The sequence below is a fragment of the Urocitellus parryii genome, chromosome 5, assembly GCF_045843805.1.
Source record: "Urocitellus parryii isolate mUroPar1 chromosome 5, mUroPar1.hap1, whole genome shotgun sequence".
NCBI lineage: Eukaryota > Metazoa > Chordata > Mammalia > Rodentia > Sciuridae > Urocitellus > Urocitellus parryii.
The window spans coordinates 6,947,397-6,968,120 of NC_135535.1; the positions used below are offsets into that span (position 1 = coordinate 6,947,397).

At 51.9% G+C, this 20,724-nt stretch overlaps 3 protein-coding genes across 8 annotated transcripts; 1 reads left to right on the forward strand and 2 right to left on the reverse strand.

Annotated features, from left to right (window-relative positions):
• Positions 1-1,203: 1,203 nt before the first annotated feature.
• On the reverse strand, positions 1,204-4,902 carry Smdt1 (single-pass membrane protein with aspartate rich tail 1). The gene is made up of 3 exons (XM_026382328.2): positions 4,614-4,902; positions 2,909-3,049; positions 1,204-1,461 (listed from the first exon to the last, which is right to left on the reverse strand). Exons 1-2 carry the CDS (start codon positions 4,797-4,799, stop codon positions 2,912-2,914), a joined length of 324 nt encoding a protein of 107 aa, XP_026238113.1. The 5' UTR covers positions 4,800-4,902; the 3' UTR covers positions 1,204-1,461; positions 2,909-2,911.
• A 61-nt stretch (positions 4,903-4,963) lies between these two features.
• Naga (alpha-N-acetylgalactosaminidase) lies at positions 4,964-19,449 on the forward strand. 5 transcript variants are annotated; one of them, XM_026382323.2, is made up of 10 exons: positions 4,964-5,051; positions 12,271-12,352; positions 13,127-13,262; positions 13,701-13,872; positions 14,288-14,465; positions 14,740-14,834; positions 15,593-15,754; positions 17,119-17,316; positions 18,137-18,280; positions 18,776-19,449. In XM_026382323.2, the coding sequence occupies exons 2-10, from the start codon at positions 12,337-12,339 to the stop codon at positions 18,944-18,946; spliced, it is 1,272 nt and encodes a 423-aa protein (XP_026238108.1). In that variant the 5' UTR covers positions 4,964-5,051; positions 12,271-12,336; the 3' UTR covers positions 18,947-19,449. The 5 variants fall into 5 exon arrangements, with proteins under 5 accessions (XP_026238108.1, XP_026238105.1, XP_026238107.1 ...); XM_026382320.2 differs by lacking the exon at positions 4,964-5,051 and adding an exon at positions 11,898-11,971; XM_026382322.2 differs by lacking the exon at positions 4,964-5,051 and adding an exon at positions 11,978-12,145.
• Positions 5,447-10,253, reverse strand: Pheta2 (PH domain containing endocytic trafficking adaptor 2). 2 transcript variants are annotated; one of them, XM_026382327.2, is made up of 3 exons: positions 10,080-10,253; positions 8,310-8,382; positions 5,447-7,532 (listed from the first exon to the last, which is right to left on the reverse strand). In XM_026382327.2, the coding sequence occupies exon 3, from the start codon at positions 7,516-7,518 to the stop codon at positions 6,751-6,753; it is 768 nt and encodes a 255-aa protein (XP_026238112.1). In that variant the 5' UTR covers positions 7,519-7,532; positions 8,310-8,382; positions 10,080-10,253; the 3' UTR covers positions 5,447-6,750. The 2 variants fall into 2 exon arrangements, with proteins under 2 accessions (XP_026238112.1, XP_026238111.1); XM_026382326.2 differs by lacking the exon at positions 10,080-10,253 and adding an exon at positions 9,761-9,995.
• Positions 19,450-20,724: the final 1,275 nt, after the last annotated feature.

Here is a 20,724-nt window from a genome sequence, read left to right on the forward strand (position 1 = left end):
GTCTCTCTCACCAAGCCTGAAGAAGTAGGGTATTGGTACACATACCCCTGTCATTCCCTTTGCTTCAATTGTGTAGTGTGCTATAAATTAGATTGGATTCTTCCTCAGAGTCTAATATGTCAGTAAACAGGAAGAGATGAAGCCATCTCTTCAGAAACTCACACTGGATATGAAGCTGGATGACTGTTAATTTAGTCATGTTTCCATAGCCTACACAATTGGATGCCTTGGTATTAGAGCACAGATAATCCAAAATTAGCCATTTCTGGCTCTCAGAGAAGGGTCAGAGCAACAATAACAGGCATGGAAAAAGACCTGATAAGATGGGCCATTTTCCTCTCTGGTTCCGAAGAAAATTGATGGCCAGAGGCTTAACCCCTGTCTTTCAACAAGCACCAGTCCTCATAGTGAAATTCAGTTCCTACTCTTCAGGCAGGCTGCTAGTGCCCTGCCTATTGGATGCATACACAGAGAACAGAAATATTCCTGTTGATTTCGCACACTGGTGTAGCTCTAAATATAAGGAGAATAAACATCAGTGGAGGTTAAAGAACTGATTCCTATTTGTTTTGGATGGTATTCTCTGTTCATTCCCTGGAGAATCCAAATGCTGGAGAAAGGAGTTCAGTATCTATAGGTATAATCACTCAGAGGATTCTTACACTTTTCAGCATAAAGGATTCCTTTATTTTTGCCTAAGGAACCCAAGTTTTAAAAGGTCATTCTTATGAGCTGGGTGTGATGGTATACCTGTAATCCCAGCGGCTCAGGAGACTGAGGCAAGAGGATCGAGTTCAAAGCCAGCCCCAGCAATGGTGAGGCACTGAGCAACTCAGTGAGACCCTGTCTCTAAATAAAAATACAAAATAGGGCTGGGGATGTGGCTTAGTGGTTGAGTGCCCCTGAGTTCATCCCTAGTACCCTCCCCCCCAAAAAAAGATTCTTATGACACTAAACTAGCTGTAAAATAATAAAAGCTCCTAATAGGCACATAGCTAGCCAATATTACTAACAACAGACCAAAAAAGCTTGAGGCTTTAGATAGCCTCTGCAGCTTTGAAGGAAAACTGTTTCTATTGAGCTTTTGTAAATTTAAAAAATAGGTCTCAGGCCTCCTTAATTACCTTTGTGGATCCATAGAGGCCTGGCTATCCTGGGCTACTTTGCAGATAGAGAAAGAAAAGACCAAAACATTGCAACAACTAGAGCCTGCTTTCAGTCACACACAGCTGATATTTATTAATATTATTCATAATTTGACAGCTTGCTTTTTCCAGTGTTCAGTGGACAGCACAACTTGGGGAACCTCCCAGAATGTGGGGATCTGGGCTGTGTTCACAGACCATGCAGGAGGCAGGACTGGGGGCTTCCCCTGAGCCCTTCTGCTTGTAGGGGAGGAGGCCTGAGCACATCACCATTCCTTCAGCTATGATTTTGTCCTTTCCATACCTCTTCCGTGCCCTGTAAGAAAAGAGAGCAATAGTGAAGTGGTGTGAGTCCTCCATCCACTTACTGAAAAATAATTCAACAGAGTGCTTCTGCTAAACATGGCAGGAGAAAGGCAGTTCTTAGGATCTTTGATTATTTATTCACATATTTACTGGGCATTCACCACAGACCAGGCACTAGGAGTCCATAAGGTATAAAATGTTCCCTCCAGTAAGAAACTTAAGGCTCTGGTAGAATTTTGGTGTGGATGTGGGTGTTTAAGCACATAATACTGAAATTTTTTAAATTGGTTTTTATTTTTTTGATACTGGGGATTGAACTAAAGGGTATTTCACTGCTACGTCCCCATTTCCACCCCAGGATATCACTAAGTTGGTGAGGCAGGCCTCAAACTTGTGATCTTCCAGGGACTGGGGATATAGCTCAGTTGGTGGAACGCTTGCCTAGCATGCACAGGGCTACCAAAAAAAAAAAAAAAAAAAAAAACAACAACAACAACAAAAAAAACAAACTTGTGATCTTCCAGCCTCAGCTTCCTAAGTTTTCTGGTATTATAGGCGTGTGCCACTCCACTCAAATAGACTGAATGTTGTGAGAAAGGTGAGGGTCACTCAGACAAAGCAGAAGTCACTCTCAGATGAAGGGATAAAGGGAAACTTTATCAAAGACACTGAAGAATGGGTGGAACTAAGACAAAGAGCAGTCTGAGTGACAAGCCAATGCTTGGGGCTAAGAAGGTATTTGAAAAATGATGAATCCTGGGGATAGCTCACCAGAGTAGAACAGAAGGTCTGGTCCTCTCAAGGGCATTTCCTCTTGTGGTTGGGAATATGGAAGATGAGCGTGGGATAAGAGGTGTGACTAGACAGATCATGGAAAGTCTTAAATGCAGGCTGAGTCAGGAGTGTCCTTATTTATGACAGCTGTGCTGCCAGAAAAGGACATATCAGAACACAGGAAATCAACACAAGAATGCTGAATGAGAAGAGGGCTGGCACACCTTGGGGAGGGTCTGTGAACAGTATGAACCAGGCAGTTATGCCCATGCTTAGACTGTACTGGTGCAGAGCTGACATGGTGAGGACCTGCCAGTTTCCAAATTTCAGTATGGAGCAGCTGAAATTAAGCTGTTGGTGGTGGGTGTATAAGGCATATTAAATTGACAGGAAATGTATGAGTTAATGAATTAAGAGTTTGTCAAGGGCAACTGAATAGATGCCTAAGATCTAGACCTAGTTGAAGAGATAGCAGTGAATTTGTAAGTCAACTTTTATCCCTGTCCAACATAAGAAAAAGGCAAAATAAAATCACTAAGCACGAAGTGGATTAATTCATAGAAGTTTCTGACCTGAATGTCCAAATGTTGCTACCTGCTACCGGGCCAGACTGCATCACAGATCACATCAGATGCTCCACCCTCTTCCTGCTACTGCCCATTTAAGGGAATAGCAAGCCTTACCTGTTAGTCATCGTCGTCATCATCCTCTGGGACAAAAATGTCATGCTCCTCAAGTAGAGCAGCAAAGTTCTTGCTAATAAGCGTCCCAACATACAGAAAGGGGATCACAATGGAGAACACACGGAGAAGGCCAAAGGACATCTGCAGAGGGTCAGAAGGGTGGCTGTGAGCTCCAGAGCCCAATTTGACAGGAGCATTTGCTCCTGTGGACCTCAAACCCATCCTAAACAACCTGATTTTAAGCCCTTGGAAAAACTCGGAGCAAGAAAAATAAGAGAAGATAAAAAAGTGATTGTTGTGATCATGAAAAAAGATACTAGAAAGAAAAGTACAAGGCAGTCAGACATCTAAAAACTAGGCACAACCTGCTAATTATTTGTAGATACCCTACAATCAGGTGAGAAAGTACTAAGAGGACTGAACTAAGGTCAACACTTCTTAAAGATACTAAACACGTGAAAATTAATTACAAGACAACGTATGGCTATGGGATGTTCTATACAGTTCAGATAACAGGCTCTCTGATACCTAACAAAGTTGATTTCACCACATAAAATTTCAGAAACAGCTTGTTTGAAAAATGGGCACGTCTTTACAATGGAATAGATGGATCCCAGAAGACCACCAACATTTCCTCTCCTATTTTCCTGGAGTTAGAATCACTTTGAGAAGCTGGAAGCTGTGACATGCTCCTGTAATCCCAGCTACTCAGGAGGCTAAGGCAGGAGGACAACAATTCAAGGCCAGCCTGGGCAATTTAGACTCCGCCTCAAAATAAAAAAATGTAGATCAGTGATAAGGTGCCCCTGGGATCAATCCCCTATATTGGGGGTGGGGTGGGGTGATGAGGGTGGAGGTGTGGTGGAGATGTAACTCGGTGGTACAGCGATTGCCCTGTTGCCAGAGGCCCTGGGTTTGAGCCTCAACCTCAGAGTGCGATTGGGTGGTGTTCAATTGTCAATTATGCCTCTTTGTAAGACAGCAGCACTTTCTTTCCGGTCTTGCTGTGAAACCAGTCTATGGTTAATTGTGTGAATTAGCATGGGCCAGACCAGCTTTCAAGAACTGTTTTTTAACTCACACAGCCCTGCAGTCAGAAAGCAAACTTTTGTTTGGTATAAATGGCTATTTCTATTATGCTTAGAAAGACTGACAGCACTCGGTGGTGGGGGAAAAAAAAAACAGGATCTGGTCGGGGCTGTACTAAGCAAAAAACATGGATGCGAGGACCTAACTCGGCTGTCAGCCTAGGACATTGGCCACCACCCTGGTTCTTCAAATACTAGGTCACGACTAATCGGTCCCGCCCCACGTTCCCCTGATGCAAAACTCCTTCACGACTCGTTCTTTCACCCCATCAACTGCGCGCAGAGACTGCACAATCCGCCTGAACTCGATGCACAAAGCTGTCTTCCGGCCCAGAAAAACGGGCACCGTACTTCTCCCGATAAACTAGCGCAAAATACAGCTTTCACCCTTCAACCTCAGTCTCCAAAACCCGGCTCAACATGGGGTTTTAAACAACATCTCCCCCGCCCCAAACTAAACCCGCAGCCCATCAGCACAAAAATTTGTCCTCAGCCGCCTTCCAGTCTACAGCGATCCTTTGATTGGCCTCTGTTCCTGCCGATCAGCGTCGGCCCGTACGCACTCCCCACAACGATTGGCTTCAGCCCCTTCGCCCCGCCTCCAGGCAGACACTCACTTTCACAGGTTTGGGCAAAATGGCGCCGCTGCGGGTAACGATGACTGACCTCGACGGTACCAGGCTCCGACCTGAGCTGCCCCGTGTGGCGAAGACATCGCCACCTTTCTTCAAGATCGGCCCACTCCGGGGAACCCCGCATCGGACAGGTGCTAACGCCAGCCAGCGAGCTGCTCCGGACGCCATCTCCCAGCCCCACCCCTCGCCCGGGCACCAGTACCCCACAGTCGGGCCTCGGTGCCGCCCTCACGCAGAACGCCACCCCAATCTCGCGAGACGTGAGGGAGAACGCGAGAAGCCCAGCCCTGACATTTGCGCAGTGCCCCCAGTTCCTGTTGTGGTGGAAAGAGGCGTTTGTCTCCCGCCCGACGTGGTGACGTCACGAGAACGATACAGAAGTCCCCCTTTGCCCCTCCCACAGGGCCCTGGTCGGCCGCAGTGAGTTCTGTGACTTTCTTTGTTCCCGGAGGGGTCAGCTGAGAGTGTGTTGAAATAAGCTTCAGGAACCAAAATGAGTAATAATGAAAAAACTTTACTCATTGAATCTTATAAAAAACACTAACAACGGGCGGGAGTGGGCTGAGGGTCTGGAACACGGGGCTGGAGAACAGGCGGGGCCAAAGTGGACCTGGTGGGAGTTACGTCCGCAGCAAACCCGAGGTCCCTAACCTAACAGCTTCTGCCATCAGACACTGGCTTCGCAACTCCAGCCCTGATTCTTCATTTCTAAAAACATTGTAATAACCAAAATGAGTAATAACTTTTTTAAAAAAAGCTTTAGTGTTTTAATTGTATATATATATATATTTATATTTTTAAAAAAAAAACAGTAACAAAGATAACAAAGGCCTGTAGTATCTGTGTATAAAATAAAGTGCAGGTGGGCCGTAGGGCTCCCGTACAGGGCTGGGAACAAAGCAGGGCAGCAGTGGTCCTGGGCCTAGGGCCGCATCTCAGCCTCCTGAAGTCTGTCTTCGGCCCACTTGGGCTTAGTCCAGCCAAGTGAAAGGGAAGCAAGGAAGGGGGTGTCTGTCACCAGGCCCTGCATCTTCCCACCAGTCACTGCCACTATACCTTTAAGGTGACAGGCTGGGCTGGCCTTTGGCTCTGTAGTCCCAGCAGTTTTGCCTTCCAGACAAATAGAAAAACATTTTGCACCACTGCTGGGAAGAGCAGCAATGAGGATTCCTGAAGGTAAAGTCCTGGGAACTGTGACAGAGTTCCCAGGTGGCTTTAGGAGGAGGAGTACCTTTATGGGAGCCCAGCCAGGAGAGTGGGATTTATCACATGGTACTGAGAATCCTAAGCTTCTAGAATACCCAGGACTGAGGACCAAAGAAACAAACTGGCCTTCCCCAGGGGCCACCCTGCCTCCCTGCCTCTTCTTTACTTCCTGCTTGGCAGTACCAAGAGCTAGCTGGCTGCTGAGGACGGAACACAGGAAAGGTTTTTGCTGACATAAAAGCCCCTCCCAAGGCAAAGTTCAGCATTATCTGTGGTGGTTTGGTAGAGGAGGAGTAAGAAGTCACTCTATTTAGCTAAAGGCTGTTTCCTACAAAGGACCCTATCCAAACTATGGGGGGAAAGGGGTCCCAGTCTTCCTATCCCTCTCAAGAAAAGCTGGGCCCAGAAATCCCTATAACACAATAAATTGATTTTCACTGACAATGTTAGCCCCTAAGCTAATACTGCAGGCAGCCTCTGGCATTTAAGTGCACACGAGACTCCTGTGTTGGAAATTATGGCTAGAGTCTGGTGTGTAGGTGAAAGGTAGGGCAGCCCCTCTTCCTGCATTTCATTAATATCCCCTGAGAGAGGGGCAGTCCTGTCAGAGTCAGGAGACAGGTTTGCTCTGGGGCGATCCGTAAACCACCTTTCTTTTCTGGGTTTCAAAAAGTAAGGATACTTTTTTCCAACCTTTTTTAAAAGGTTGGAAGCCATAATTCCTCAGTCCCCTGTAGGCACAGGGAGAATGTAGAACCTGGAAGGCCTAAAAAAATCAGGAGGGAAGGAACTCCCCTCCCCCCAAAAGCAACCTTGGAAGTGAGTAAACATTTAACTCCTTGAAAAGCACTGGCTGCAGTGTCCTGACCAGCAGGACAGGGCCAGGACTAAAGGCCCAGGCTACGGGCCTATCCTATGGCTTGCATTCTGGCTGGCTCCCCAGGACCCTTTGCTGCCACCCCCGCCTCAGTTCCACAATCTCCTGACCATACCAGTCGTGGAGGGTAGAGAAGCAGGAGGTCTCAGGGGACACAGGGCTCTGCCCCTTGCCTAGGAGGAAGCTGGCAGGGCCCTGCAACTCCCACTCAGCCAAATCCCGCCCTGCTGGCCTGCTGCCCCCTTCTTCACTGGAACCCATGGGGCTGCAGTCGCTGGGGAGAAAGTGTCCATTCTCTGGACTTGGAGACGAGTGGTTGGGAGCCTGTGGCTTACAGCGGCTGCCAGCCACCTTCCGGGTGGCACAGCGGTGCAAGGCCAGGCTCTGGCGGGCTTCCTGCAACTGGCCTTCCAGCTCACGGACCACCAGGCGCATGTAGCCAAAGCTGGCCCGGGACAGCGCCTTTACCCAGGCCTCTTGGGCTGCTTGCCCATCTGCTGCCAGCAGGTGTGGGCGCACTCCTGGGGCGTCAAAGCGGATGGCAAAGGCGAACTCCTCAGGCACCGGAGCCTCGGCCAGTTCCACGGTGCAGCCCTCCAGCACAACCAGGCTCAGCGGGACCCGGCCCTCGCGGCTCTCAAAGGAGAATAGCAGATTGCCCTTAAGGACAAACCAGCATCTTCGGCCCGTGCCACTGGGGGTGGGTGGGGTCCCTGGACCCCCCCAAGTGCGCAAGAAGCCTGTGTGGTCTGCGGGGGAGTCACTCAGTGCGTAGTGGGTCACACTCCTCTTGTTAAGCTTCATGGCTCCCACAAAAACTGAGGAGAGGGAGATGGTTGCAGATTAGAGAGGGAGGCAGCCCCAGGGGGAAGGACCTGGCCCTGCCTTGTGGCCCTGCTCACTGACTGCATCCCAAGGCTCTTAGTCTTCATACGTGAACTGGGCCGGTCTTCCCTACCTTTCTCTCAAAGGGATGTTGTGAGAGGCCAAAAAGTGGACATCCAATGACTCAGGAGAAAGGATATTGCAATTGTAGAGCAGAGGTGTGGTGGGACATTGTCATGGTTTTTAAAACCCAAAGAAATAGGCCCTAGCGTGGCTGAAACAGACGCCAAGCCCATAGAAACAATTCTGCTTCAATCACCCCATGACTTGCAGGCCTCTCAACTCCAGTTCTGTGGACAGCCCTCCAGAGTCCCCATTGACTCTCCTGGGCTCTCCTGGCCTCTCACTGTAGGAGGTGTATGGCACAGTTGTCCTTCACCGGGAATCTGCAGCCTTCGGGGCCAGATAGGTGCAGGGGGCGGGGAGGCAGGCCTGCTTCACAGTGAGGTTCAGAGAAGATCTACTCTGTAAGCAGGAGTGTGGCCCAAACTCAGGGTCTGGCTGAGAAGGGCCTGCCACAGCGGCTGAATGCTGTTGCCCAAGGATCATATAAGGCACTTAATCCCAGTGTCCTCCTTATTCATGGAAAACTGTGACAGCATTGAAGAGGAACTGCCCAAAATCACATGACCAGTGAGAAGCAGCCCTTGCTTTGCCTATTCTCTCACACCTTCTGGGGGCGGGGGAGTCTCAGGTGATGATGCACTTACCAAAATAACTCACAAGGAGAGGGCAGTCCCTCCTCTCTGGCCACACAGCTCAGCCACCTGGTTCCCAGGGGGCCTGCAAAACAATTCTCAAATGATGAGAATTCCTACTGTGAACTGGGGCAAAGCAAAATGACCATATCCACCAAGAAGCCCTCCCTGCCCCTTGGTAATCCCCACCCATTGACCCATTGACCCAGACCTGGCACACTCAAGGGTCTGGGTCCCACAGTCTTGACCTTCACTCTTCTCAACTCCCTGCCCTCTGAGACTAGGTCAGAGGTAAGTGCCCCCATAGCTTCCTGCTTTCCCTTCTGACACTTTGTGGCCTTTAATTTATGTCACCTAATTAGAGAAGCCTTGCTGGATCACCATACCCAAGGGAGGTCCTGATCACCAAGGTGTCTGACAGAAGGTTTCCTTCATCCCATAAAGATCCCATTTGCAGGGCTGAGCTTGTGGCTCAGTGGGCACTGGGTTCTTTCCCCAGCACCACATAAACAAAAAAACTAAATGCAGCGATTAAAAAAAAAGTTCCATTTGCATTTTCAGCACTGTCCCCAACCCTAGAATGTCCAGGGCTGTATCCAGTGTGGCTCCACTGATGAGCACTGTGCCTGGCTCCTAAAGCCCTCAAGAAGTGGGTTATTTCCAGGCGGGGCAGTGCCCACCTGTAATCCTGCAACCCCAACAACCGGGAGATTGAAGCAGGAGTGCAGTTTAGCGAGACCCTCAGCAACTGAGCGGACACTATCTCTAAACAAACAAATTAATTAATTAATTAAAAAGAGGTGGGCAGTAGCTCAATGGTAAAGCGCTCCTGGGTTCAATTTCCACTAAGGAAAAAAAAAAGAGGAGGAGGAAGAAGAAAATGCGTGTTGGATTCAGGGGACTACACCGGTAGGCAAAGCAAAGTCCCCTGCCTTCCTGGAGCCACATTCCAGCGGGGGAGATCCACTGTGAGCAAACAAAAATGAATTATTATCATCATCATCATCATTATTATTAAATGAATAATTAAGTTACAGTCAATGGGCTAATAAACAAGGGCGGAGTGATAAGGGCTAAGGAGAGAAAGGCCGCGGGGCTGAGGAGGGGCCTTTCCAGTCGGGGTGGCCCCGGAAAGGGGAGGAGACCACAGAAGTCGGCCCGAGGAGTGGCCTCAGCGCCTGTCCAGGCCCCGGCGCCGGGCAAGGGGAGGGGTCTGCAGCCCGCGGCTCTGGCCACCGCTCGGGCTGCGGACCGGACCCCGCGTCCGGCTCTCGCTGAGGCACCGCGGCGTCCCGGTTGCCGGGGACTTGGCCGCTGAAACGGGGGTCGCCGCGGTCGGGACCTCCCCGGCGCGGGCCACAGCCCGGGCTTCCCGATCCGCGCGGCGCGGCCGTTCCCGCCGCGTCCCGCGAGCGCACCTTCCCCGCGCCGCCGCCTCCCGCACCCGCGGGGCCCGCTCTCACCTCCCGCGCTGAGCGCGCGGCCCGCTCGGGGGGCTGCGGCCGCGTCCCGGGCGCTCGGGCGCCGGTCCCGCGCCTCCGCCGGGCTGCGAACGTGGCCGCGGGAGCCGGGGACCCCGCCCGGGCGGCTCGGGTTACCGCCCTCGCCCCTCCCTGCCCAAAACGCTCGGGGATCCGCCGAGTCGCCTCGGGATCCAGAACGGCGGGAAACTGAGGTCCCCGAGGGTGGGCACCTGCCCGAACCATAGAGCTGGTCAGTGGAACCGTGGCCGCCGAGCCAGGGCTGCCCCCGGGCTGTCCGCGGGCCTCCCGCCCAGCTCACCGCTGGGAGAATTCAGAATCCACTTCCCCACCAGGTCCCGCTCGGTCCTCCGTCCTGCTGAGCCCAGCCGGGCAAGGCCTCCCGGTGTCTGCTAAAGGCGAACTCCTGCACGGCCGGCCAAGCCCTGTCGGGCTACACCGGGCCCCTGGGGTCTGCCTTCTCTGCCTCTGCAGATGATCCATTTCTCTTCCACCCTCCAGGAGGGTCCCTCCCCTAAACTCCACCCTGAATTGGCCAACGCCTAGGCCTGCAGTGAAGATGGCTGGAACACACAAAGACCGAGGCTGGGGGTTCCCAGAGGCCCTTCCTGGGAGCCGGTGTACTCCCACCTCAAAGCCTTTTCGTTTGCAGTTCCTGTAGCCTAGGCAGCCCTCCCTTCTCACCCCCACCCTCCCAGCCCTAACCCCAGGACCCCTTCACAGCACTTTTGTCTCAGGTCAGATGTCCCCTCCCTGGCCACACACTACACAGTAGCCTACCCTGAGGTTTTGAGCACATCCCTGGGTGTGTTTTCATTATAGCACGAGCCACTACAGTAATTCCCTGTACTCATGCTTTTATTTCTTATTTATAGTGTCTCCCTAAATAAATTTTATTCAATCAATAGTATAAACTATAATAAGTGTATAAAAGGTGATAACTGTGTGGAAAAAATAGACTAAGGGAGATCGGGAGTTGGGGTGAGAAGGCAGGGTAGGCCTCACTGAGAAGATGTCATTTGACAAACACTGAAGGAAATGAGGGTGCCAGCAAGGCCGGTATCTGAAGGAAGAGATTTCCAGGCAGAAGTGACAGCTAGTGCAAGGGCCCTGCCAGCTATTGTGCCTGAGGGGCTGCAAGGAGGCCCATGTGATTGGAACATCCTGAGGAAGGGGCCAGCAAGCACTCTCAAATCTGGGAGGGCCATAAGGGCACACGGAGGTGAGTAGCCATCACAGGGTTTAGAGGGAGGCTTGACTGGTTTTCAGGGGTTACTCTGGTTGCTGGTGGATGGAAGCAGGAGACTACTGAGAGGCTGCTGAAATACCAGGTAAGGTGTGGTTGAGGGCACCAGAACAGTGAGAGATGGCGGGATGTGAGGTGGATTTTAAAAGGTAGAGAGTGCAGAATTTACCAAGAGATTGCATGTAAGGGGCAAGGAGATAAGGCTGTATGGAGAACACCAGGTTTTGGCTTGAGTAATCAGAAGTGGAGTTGCCACTATCTGAGATGGTGGCGGGTATTGGGGACCCATAATATTTGAAATCCAGTGGCCATCCAAGTGAAGGTGCCCAGAACAGTATTGAGCACTAAGTAGTTGCTCAATAAATAGCTGAATGAAGGAGACAAGGAATTTTCAGAGTATCTGGCTGAGCAGTCCCAGAGAGTCTCCTGATTACATGAGCTGTGTCCTCCACCGCCTTTGCTCTCTCTCTCACCCATCCTCCCATAGTAGTACCCGTTCATTTTCACTATTTTTAAGCGTCTTACTATCAGCCATGCTTCAGGACATTTCCTCTAAACAACGCTCTTAGAGGGTTTTCACAGCACCGCCACTTCCTGAGAGCCTACCGTGTGGGGGACACTCTACGCCCTCTTGGGTCCCCTAGAAGTGACAGAATTAATTAGCTTCGCAGCAAACCTGGTCACCCAGGGGGCAGGGCTGGAACTCAACAGGGCGGGGCATAGGGAGCGCGTGGGGGCGGGGCATAGGGAGCGCGTGGGGGCGGGGCGTCGGGTGGGTGGGGGCCCACAGAGGGCGGGGTACGTTGCTAGGTGGGTTCTGATAGGTTGTGCCAGAAGGGTAGCGGCGCAGGGGCCGCCCACTGGAACGCTGGGAGCGAATCAGGCGTGTGGATCTGCCAGAGGCTCGGGAGGCCGAGGCCGGCAGTGGGTCTGAGCGCCCCGGAGGGGTGAGTGAGGCCGCCGCGACGTTGGGAACCGAAGTCGGGAGCCCGGACTGGGCTCAGCGCCTCCGTTCTTTCTGGGCGTCCTGAGCCCGTTGCTGCCGTTGTCTGGCCCCAGCCTGGCCTACGGCTGCCCGTAGGCGCCCGGTTTCCCAGCACCGCGGGCGGGTGAGGTCTCAGGTCCGGGGCAGCCTGTCTGATATTTCTTGCGGAAGAGCTTAGGCTCGGGAAGTAAAGGCTGGGAATGGGTGGCAAGGGGAAGTGGTCGTGAACCCAGAGCTTCTCTACCGTCTCGTGTCTTTCAGAGCCCAAAATATAAAGCTGAAAAGAGCAGAGATTTGGCCCGGTTCTGAGACGCCGAGTCCAAAGCCATGTTACTGAAGACAGGTACCTACACCGACCCCGGGAGCGACAGCACGGGTGGGGGAGGACTGCGTGGAGAAAGTTGCAGCCCTCGGTTTCGGCCCTTCTTCCTTAACGGGTGTGTGGGGAGACGTGTTCCTCCCATTCATGGAGCTGGGCTAGGAAAGGTGAAGAGGATGCTCCCCACCCAAGAATCTATGCCCCCTCCAAAGAAGTCCTTTCCTTTCTCACCCCCTTTCCCCCAAGTGCAGAGGTCCTCTTATGCGATGTGCCATTGCTGAGAGCAGTCCTGTGAAGCGGGAACAGTAACTCCCTCTGACACCTAAAGAAACAAGCCTGAGAGGGAAAGGGCTCACCTTGTGGGCAGGCTGGGCCAGGTCCTTCCTAGGCAAGCTGTAAACCTTTCGGAAACCTTCTGAGTGTCTGTGGTTGACAGCAGAGTTCTGGATTGGGACTTAACAGACCTGGCCTCTGGCCACATTGTACTGTCAAGTTCTATGTATGAGGTGGAGAGGGCTGGTCAAGGGATACAGGAAGGACATGATTTAAAAGTGTCAGTTTTGCTAAGTCCAGTCCTACTGTGGCAACAGCAAGTGGGGAGCCAGACTTCAAACCCATTGTCTTGCCCAAAGGACCTCCCCTGCCAACCTCTGCAGGAAGAGCCAATTCTACCCTAAACCCAGGAGTCTGGTTCCTCTAATATGCAAGCAGTGTGAGCAGCATGCGGATGGGGTGGGAGGAGGGTCTGGACTGTGAGCGCCATTCACAGTCACTATTCTCACCCGCACGCACTCCCAGTGCTCCTGCTGACCCTGGTGGCCCAGGTGCTGGGGTTAGAGAATGGGCTCCTCCGGACACCACCCATGGGCTGGCTGGCCTGGGAACGCTTCCGCTGCAACATTGACTGTGATGAGGACCCAAAGAACTGCATCAGGTGAGTGAGGTCCACAGCCACCAGACAAGCCTTGCCCAAGGCCTGCAGAGTTGAGGCAGGGAGAGAAGGACCAGCTAACAAAAAGGGCACAGTCAGAACCCCTGATCCCAGAATAAGTACAGGCAGAAGTGGCTTAGAGGATATCTGATATTTAGTCTCATGATCTGCTTGGGGCCTCTGTGCGGCAGGGACATTGCACTGGACTTGGCCCCTGAGGTAATTCAAAAGAGATAATGTAGAAGGCCAAGCAGACCTGTCCCTCAGCCTGGAAGCCAGACCCCTCATTTCATCCCACCTAGTTTGTTGTTCCCGACATAGTGGTTTAGTCCGCAGCTGAAAGTAGTCATGATTTTTACAGCCCAGATTCAGAGCTGAGGAAGGGAAGGGATAGGATGAGGGTCAGGCTGGGCGATCGAGCAGCCCCATGCCCCTTGCTAGTGAGCGGCTCTTCATGGAGATGGCTGACCTGATGGCACAGGATGGGTGGCGGGACCTGGGCTACGTCTACCTCAACATCGATGACTGCTGGATTGGTGAGCGAGATGACAGAGGCCGCCTGGTGCCTGATTCCAAGCGCTTCCCCCATGGCATCACTTTCTTGGCTGACTATGTGAGTTCCACCCCAGCCCTCCCCAGGCTCTGGGGGCTCTTCCTCCCCTGTCACCCCACTGCTTGAGTCTCATGGGGAAACTGATGAATGATCACCACTATGGTGAGAGGCAGAAAGGGCATCCTACTCAGCCTGGGACTCTAGGAAGACCCTTGGAGGAGACAAGTTAGTTCTTGAGCAACCCCAGAGGGGTGGCCTTTGAGGCAGACATGAAGGCCTTGAGGCAAGAAATAGCCAGAAGCAGTGTGATGGAGGGAGGAGAGGCTGGAGCTGGCAGAGGCCAGCCAGCAAGCCGGGACCTCTCCTCTGGTCAATGGGAGCCAGTGAAGGTTTGAATGGGCCCTAGTCAGATGTGCTGATGAGGAGGCTTCCTGAGGGTCCCACCTGAGCCCTCTGTGTTCTCAACCCCCTACAGGCTCATTCCCTGGGCCTGAAGCTGGGCATCTATGCGGACATGGGCAACTTAACGTGCATGGGCTTCCCTGGCACCACTCTAGACAAGGTGGAGCTGGATGCGCAAACATTCGCTGAGTGGAAGGTGGACATGCTGAAGCTGGATGGCTGCTTCTCCACCCGCCAGGAACGGATTGAGGGTGAGTTCCACAGCTGCCAGGCGCCATCAAGTAAAAAGGAAGAGATGGCCACAGGAGCTTGATCTGTGTGTAGCCCCTAGCAGTGGTTTTGCCAGTTCCCCTTACCCAGGGGCTGAAGGGATGTTCAGGTTCCCTAAAGATGGGGTAGACCACAGCCACCTCATTCTCGGTGTGTGGGAGGTACCTCCTGTTTGGTTGGAAAACATTTGAGTGGAGGCCCCAGGCTGCCTCTGCGCCTGCTCAATCCTCTAGTGGGGGTTGGGCTTTTCTTTAGGATATCCCAAGATGTCTGCTGCCCTGAATGCCACAGGCCGTCCCATCGCCTTCTCCTGCAGCTGGCCAGCCTACGAAGGGGGCCTTCCCCCTGAGGTAAGCCATTCTGTGTACCCACCTGCTAAGGCTCCCATACCCTAGGGTCTCCCTTGTCCTGTGTGTGCCAGGCCACAGGGAGGTAGCTACCAGAGCCAGGGCTGCTCTCAGCTCAGTTGCCCATGTGCTTATTTGTAGGTGTGTAAAGAGAGGGCCATAGAGTCTTAAAGAGGGGGCCACAGCCAGCCCAGGGTGTTAGAGAAATGGAGCCCTCATCAACTGAACTGACGGGTTGGTATCCAAGGCTCATGCCAGCACTGACCACCCAGCAAGTGGGGTCAGTATGCTGGGTGGTAGGTACTGAGTGGGCTAGGAGGTCCAGAAAGCTGGTGAGCCAAGCCTCAGAAGGGCCCATGGGCACCTTGATAGCCCCCACCCCTAGCACATCTGACCCTGGGAAGGATGGGCTCAGACCTCCAGACCTGAGGGAGATGGCTGGCAGAAGTGTATGTGTGAAGTATGGGGAATGCACAGTGGGGAGGGTTGTGGGTGCACCAGCCTAAGTCCACCCTGGGCTCAGCTCCAGCAGGCATGAGAAGATAGGGTAAGCTCCATACTGGTGCCAGCCTGTTTGGAAGGGAAGCCTAGGTAGGTCCACAGCAGGCCCACCCTCTCAGAGGGCTTCCTGGTCCTGAATAAGCTTGTGGACCTGTCCTTTTTACCCCTTCCCACTGTTGCCTGCTGAGCCTCCCCAGTCCCTGGATGGCTCCAGGCAGCAGGGCATGACCATGCTGGACTCTGCCTTCCCTGGCATCCAGGTGAACTACACTCTGCTGGCTAACATCTGCAACCTCTGGCGCAACTTTGATGATATCCAGGACTCCTGGAGGAGTGTGCTCTTCATCCTGGACTGGTTCGTGAAACACCAGGACATTCTACAGCCAGTGGCCGGCCCTGGGCACTGGAATGACCCGGACATGGTACCAGCATGGAAGAGAATGTCCCTAGACCCGCAGTCCATGAAAGCCCCACTGCCCGTGCTCTCTTCCTTCCTTGAGGCTCACTCCCAGGTTCTAGGTCAGCTTTTCTGAAATGTGCCCCTGAACTGGGTGTGACGTGTTGTGTCAGACTCACCTTCAGAGCTTGTTTACAGTGCCTGACCATGGTCCCTCCCCGACCTTTTGCATCAGAATGTTCAGGGAAAGGTTGCAGGAATGCCCATTGTTTCTAGAACTCCAGTCTGTAGCAACCAACTCTCCAGTAAAGATGATGCCTGTTCCTTGCTGTGTTGCCGGGCCTAGCACCTAGACTGTCCTCCTGAGCCTCTGGAAGCTCTTCAACACCCTCTACCCTGCTGTCCTACAAACCCTGCCCTGCCCCACCCTCTAGGCCACAGCTTCTGGCGCTTTGGTCCTATCTCCATCATAGCCCTGCTGATTTTTTAAAATAGTTTTATGGTTATCTGTTCATTTAGCCAACAAGTATTTACTACCAATGACAGTTATAATTGTGACTACTAAGCCAGATGGAGGGGCCGGCCTGCTTTGGAGTAAAGCTTACCTGCTTTGGAGTTGTAGCTCCAGCTCTACCACTTACCTCCAGCAAGTAACCCAGTTTTTTCTGTGCTTTTGAGAGTCAAATTTTTAACTCTAAAATGCATATGCCAGACACTGTTTAAATCACGATCACCAAGTACCATGTTGAATTAGTAATAATGGTTTATGTCCTGTGGATTGGTTGTTTGCTCTGGGGTCAGGAGTTCCCATGGGTTCATTCAGCTCTGGCTAGGGCAGGTGGATGGCAAGTGGTAGGTACAGAGGGACTCTATCCAAGTCTGGTTTCCTACTACTGCTGCCTGCAGTATATTTCTTGACTCACTATCCCCATTTACAAACTTTTTAAAAAAAATATTTTTAGTTGTAGATGGACACAATACCTTTATTTTACTTATTTACTTTTAGGTGGTGCTGAGGATCGAACCCAGTGCCTCACATGTGCGAGGCAAGCGCTCTACTACTGAGCCCCAGCCCGAGCCCTCCCATTTATAAACCACTAGACACTGTCTCAAAATAAATAAAAAGGGCTGGGGAGAGCTCAATGGTGGAGCATTTACCCAGCATATACCAGGGCCCTGTGATGCAGCAGAGAATATCATCCTCCCATGCTCCTGATGAGGGGAAAAAAAAAAACCCAAACTGATGTGCAGATGGAAGGGGATTTATTTGCCCCATGGCCACATAGCTGCACTAAGCCAGGTCCACACAAGTGACTCTCATTCCCCAGTCTAGCCCATGCCTGTCTCCCTGAGGAGCACAAGATGATTGATCCTTTCTTCTGTTACCAGCTGCTCATTGGGAACTTTGGCCTCAGCTATGAGCAAGCCCGGGCACAGATGGCCCTGTGGACTGTGCTGGCAGCCCCCCTCTTCATGTCCACAGACCTGCGTACCATTTCCCCTCAGAACGTGAACATTCTGCAGAATCCACTCATGATCAAAATCAACCAGGATCCCTTAGGCATCCAGGGACGCATGATTCTCAAGGTACTGGGGTGTGTGGGGAGGGCTGAGAACTGGGCTGTCCTGAAAGCAAGGCTGTCAACCTGGAGGACAACTGGGGAAGGGAACAGGAGTGGGGCTGGGTCTCTGAAATCCCTTCCTGGTTGCATGTAATGGAGAACTGCTGGGAACTGCTCCAACTGCCCTCTTCTTGCCTAGGTGAGAGCAGGGCAGAGCAGGACAGCTCATGGGCATGAGGCAGGGGCACATCACTACACAATTGCTCAGGGGAACAGTGAGGCATAGGGCCACTGCACATAGGTAATGTTCTCCAGAGAGCTAGGGCTTTCTTCTAGAGTTTAAGAAATTGTTTTAGCCAAGACCTAACATTAGTTTCTACTATTGAGCACCTACTGTGGCTCAATACATTTTAGATATTTTCTTAGCAAGGTGGATACTCTTCCCTGTTTTATAAATGAGAAAACTGAAGCTTCCAAAATCTAAGTAACTTTTTATCTTAAGGTTTCATAATTGGTACAAATAAGACTTGAACAATCTTGTGAGCTTGTGAGGTAGGGCCTCATGCATTATTGTGTCCTAGCATGAGGGCTGGCACAAAGTAGACGTTGGTGTGCATCTGCTAAGTCAGAGAATGAAGATAGGGCTAGATAAGTTGGGGAGGCTGTGACATCATCCCCAAGCCTCTGTATGATACAGAGGGACGTCTGGGACGTCTGACAGGCTGTGGTGGCCCCACTGAGCCTTGACCATAGCCTGAGGGGCTTAGAGCTCAAGGGAGGGCCAGGAGGGAATTTCAAAACCTCTCTAAGCAGAGACCTCAGTCATAACTATCTTTTATGCCCAGGAAAAATCCTTAATTCAAGTGTTCAAGCGGCCCCTGTCTGGGGACACCAATGTCGTGGTCTTCTTCAGCCGTAGGACGGACATGCCTTTCCGCTACCACTCCTCCCTGGCAAAGCTTAACTTCTCCAGCTCCAGAATCTATGAGGTGAGTCCCCTGCCCCTGCAGCCCCTGGCCTTGCCTCCTGGAGTCTGGTTTCCAGTTTCCTGGGGGGGTGTCTACTGGGGCTGACCCTCACTCACACATGGCCTCCCTGTGCCATGGGCTTCAGGGCCTCTGGCAGGTGCTTGTGCAGCTACTGCAGCACTGAGGGCTGGGGCTGTTCTCTGCCCTGGTTTTCAAGCAGAACAGACAGAACCAAGAGTCCCCTTAACCTCTCAGGTTGCTGCTGTTCACTGGGCAGCCCTGGCTGCTACAGCCCTCATGGCGTTTCCCAGGCTGGGGCTTTCTCTGCTACCCTTGTTTGGACATCTGTGAGCTTTGCTTTGGTGGAAAAGTGAAGGGAGGTTCAGGGCTCCCACTTCCATAGGGCATACTGGAGGCCTGCACAGACAAGCCAAGGTCCTGGCACTTCTCCACACTCTGAGGGGCTTTCTGTGCAGTTCTAATTGCCGCCATTGGTGATGTCCCTCCCCACTGCAGGCCCAGGACGTCTTCTCGGGTGAAATCATCAGTGGCCTCCGGGATGATACCAGCTTCACAGTGGTCATCAACCCTTCAGGGGTAGTAATGTGGTACCTGTATCCCATCCAGAAGATGCAGAAAACTGTGCAGAAGTCCCAGGTCCCACTAATGAGGATCTGGGATGTCTGACAGGCTGTGGTGGCCCCACTGAGCCTTGACCATGGAGCCTTGGTATGCCAAGTGCAAGCAGGTGGGGCTCTCTCCTCTCCAGGCCCACTCAGCAACCTGACCTCATCTTACCCAAAGTGCAGTTGCAGAGTCAGGTTCCATGTCCTACCCAAGTGTGGATCCTATTGGAAACTTCTCTTGGGGCAATTTCTTGTGGCCTTCCTGGCCTCTATCTCATCTCTACAGCCCCACAGATATTGCTGAACAATTTGCCAACCTCCTGAGCCACAGGCAGGGGCACCGATGCCCATCAGGACTCTAGCCTCCAGACTTGTTATTGACTGTGAAATCAGGATTTGGAATTTTTCTAATTGGGAATAGAGATCTGACCTCTTGCTAGAACTCTCATGAATTGTGTGACTAGCTTTCCTAGCCTGAGAAGGCCTTGCAGACTAAAACTACCTGGAAGTGGGGCCAGAAAGTGGGGCTCCCTGAGGTCACCAATAAAGCTTTTCTTTAGTCAAGTAGTTGTTACGTGGACTTGGGACAGGGCATGGACACCTTCAGTTGGGGACTCTGGGTGGCAATGCACAGGATGAAGGTTTCATGTGTCTGATGTGTGGCATCTTGTGGCCCCTCATTTTCCAGAGTAACCTACAGATTATACTCCTTAGAAATGCCAGACTTGCCTCACCGCAGGGACCCTTCTCTGCTCTGCATGACACTCTGGTGGCCATGGTGGCAACAAAATGAGGCAGAGTAGTGTTGTTCCCAGGGCCTATTGGTTATGCTTGGCATATCAGTGTCTCCTGCCTCCGTACCTCAACCTGCTTTCTTTTGGTGACCCCACCTTACCCCAAATTCTCTCTCTTCATTATTTCTTCATTATTTCCTGGCTACAAAGGAAGTTCAAATTTCTCAGCTATTTCCATTTAAAAAAACAGAAACAAAACCCATTTTCTATTGTCTGATCAAAAGAATGGCAGGTTCTTGCCTGCCTCCCCAAACCTACCTCCTTCAGCTCAGACCACAGGGTGCCACTCTCCCATGGTGGCCCTCTTTCCTATTTGGAAAGCTGATGGCATAGCAGGTTGGCCGGGTCCTCTTTGGGCCTTAAATTGGGAGCTGCAACCCCGCACTGCCCTGCCTTATGGGTCCTCTGCTGGGCAGACCTCCCCTACTCCCTGCCTCACGATCTTGAAGTCCTTGCATCTAGAGTAAGGTATATAAAGAATTTACAAGTGCACATTTTATATGGTTTAATATTACTGGAGTTTTACAATTAAGTCACTAGATCTGATAGTTGAGTCCCCAGGGAAGGTTCCCTGTCCCCAGCTGATGTCTTGAGGCTATGGAGTCACTCAGGAAGACAGAGTCTACCCTGTCCTGGCCTCTGTCCTTAAAGGCCCATTGCTCTGTACATAGTTCCATCCTTGGGTCTTGGCCAAAGTGCTGTTCAAGACAAATGGAAATGTGTTGGTGGAAACACCTCTTCTCTTGCCAGCTCTGGGAAAGAAGCTAGAGATGGGATGTGAATATAGAATATAGGGATTGAGACCACAGACAGGGACTGGGGCCAGGGTTCAGCTGAATTTGACGAATCAGCACCCTTGACTTTCAGACTCAGAAGTGGTCACACATCTGTGCTTGCTTTAAAACATGTCCTTTCATCCCGGGGTTGCCTGAGTAGTTCTCCTATTTCCATACATGCTGCCTGTCTTCCAGGACACTGTTCTACTCTATTCTGCCCAAGGTCAGTGAGGAACTCAATTACTTTTTTCCAGTTCAAGGTAGCCTTA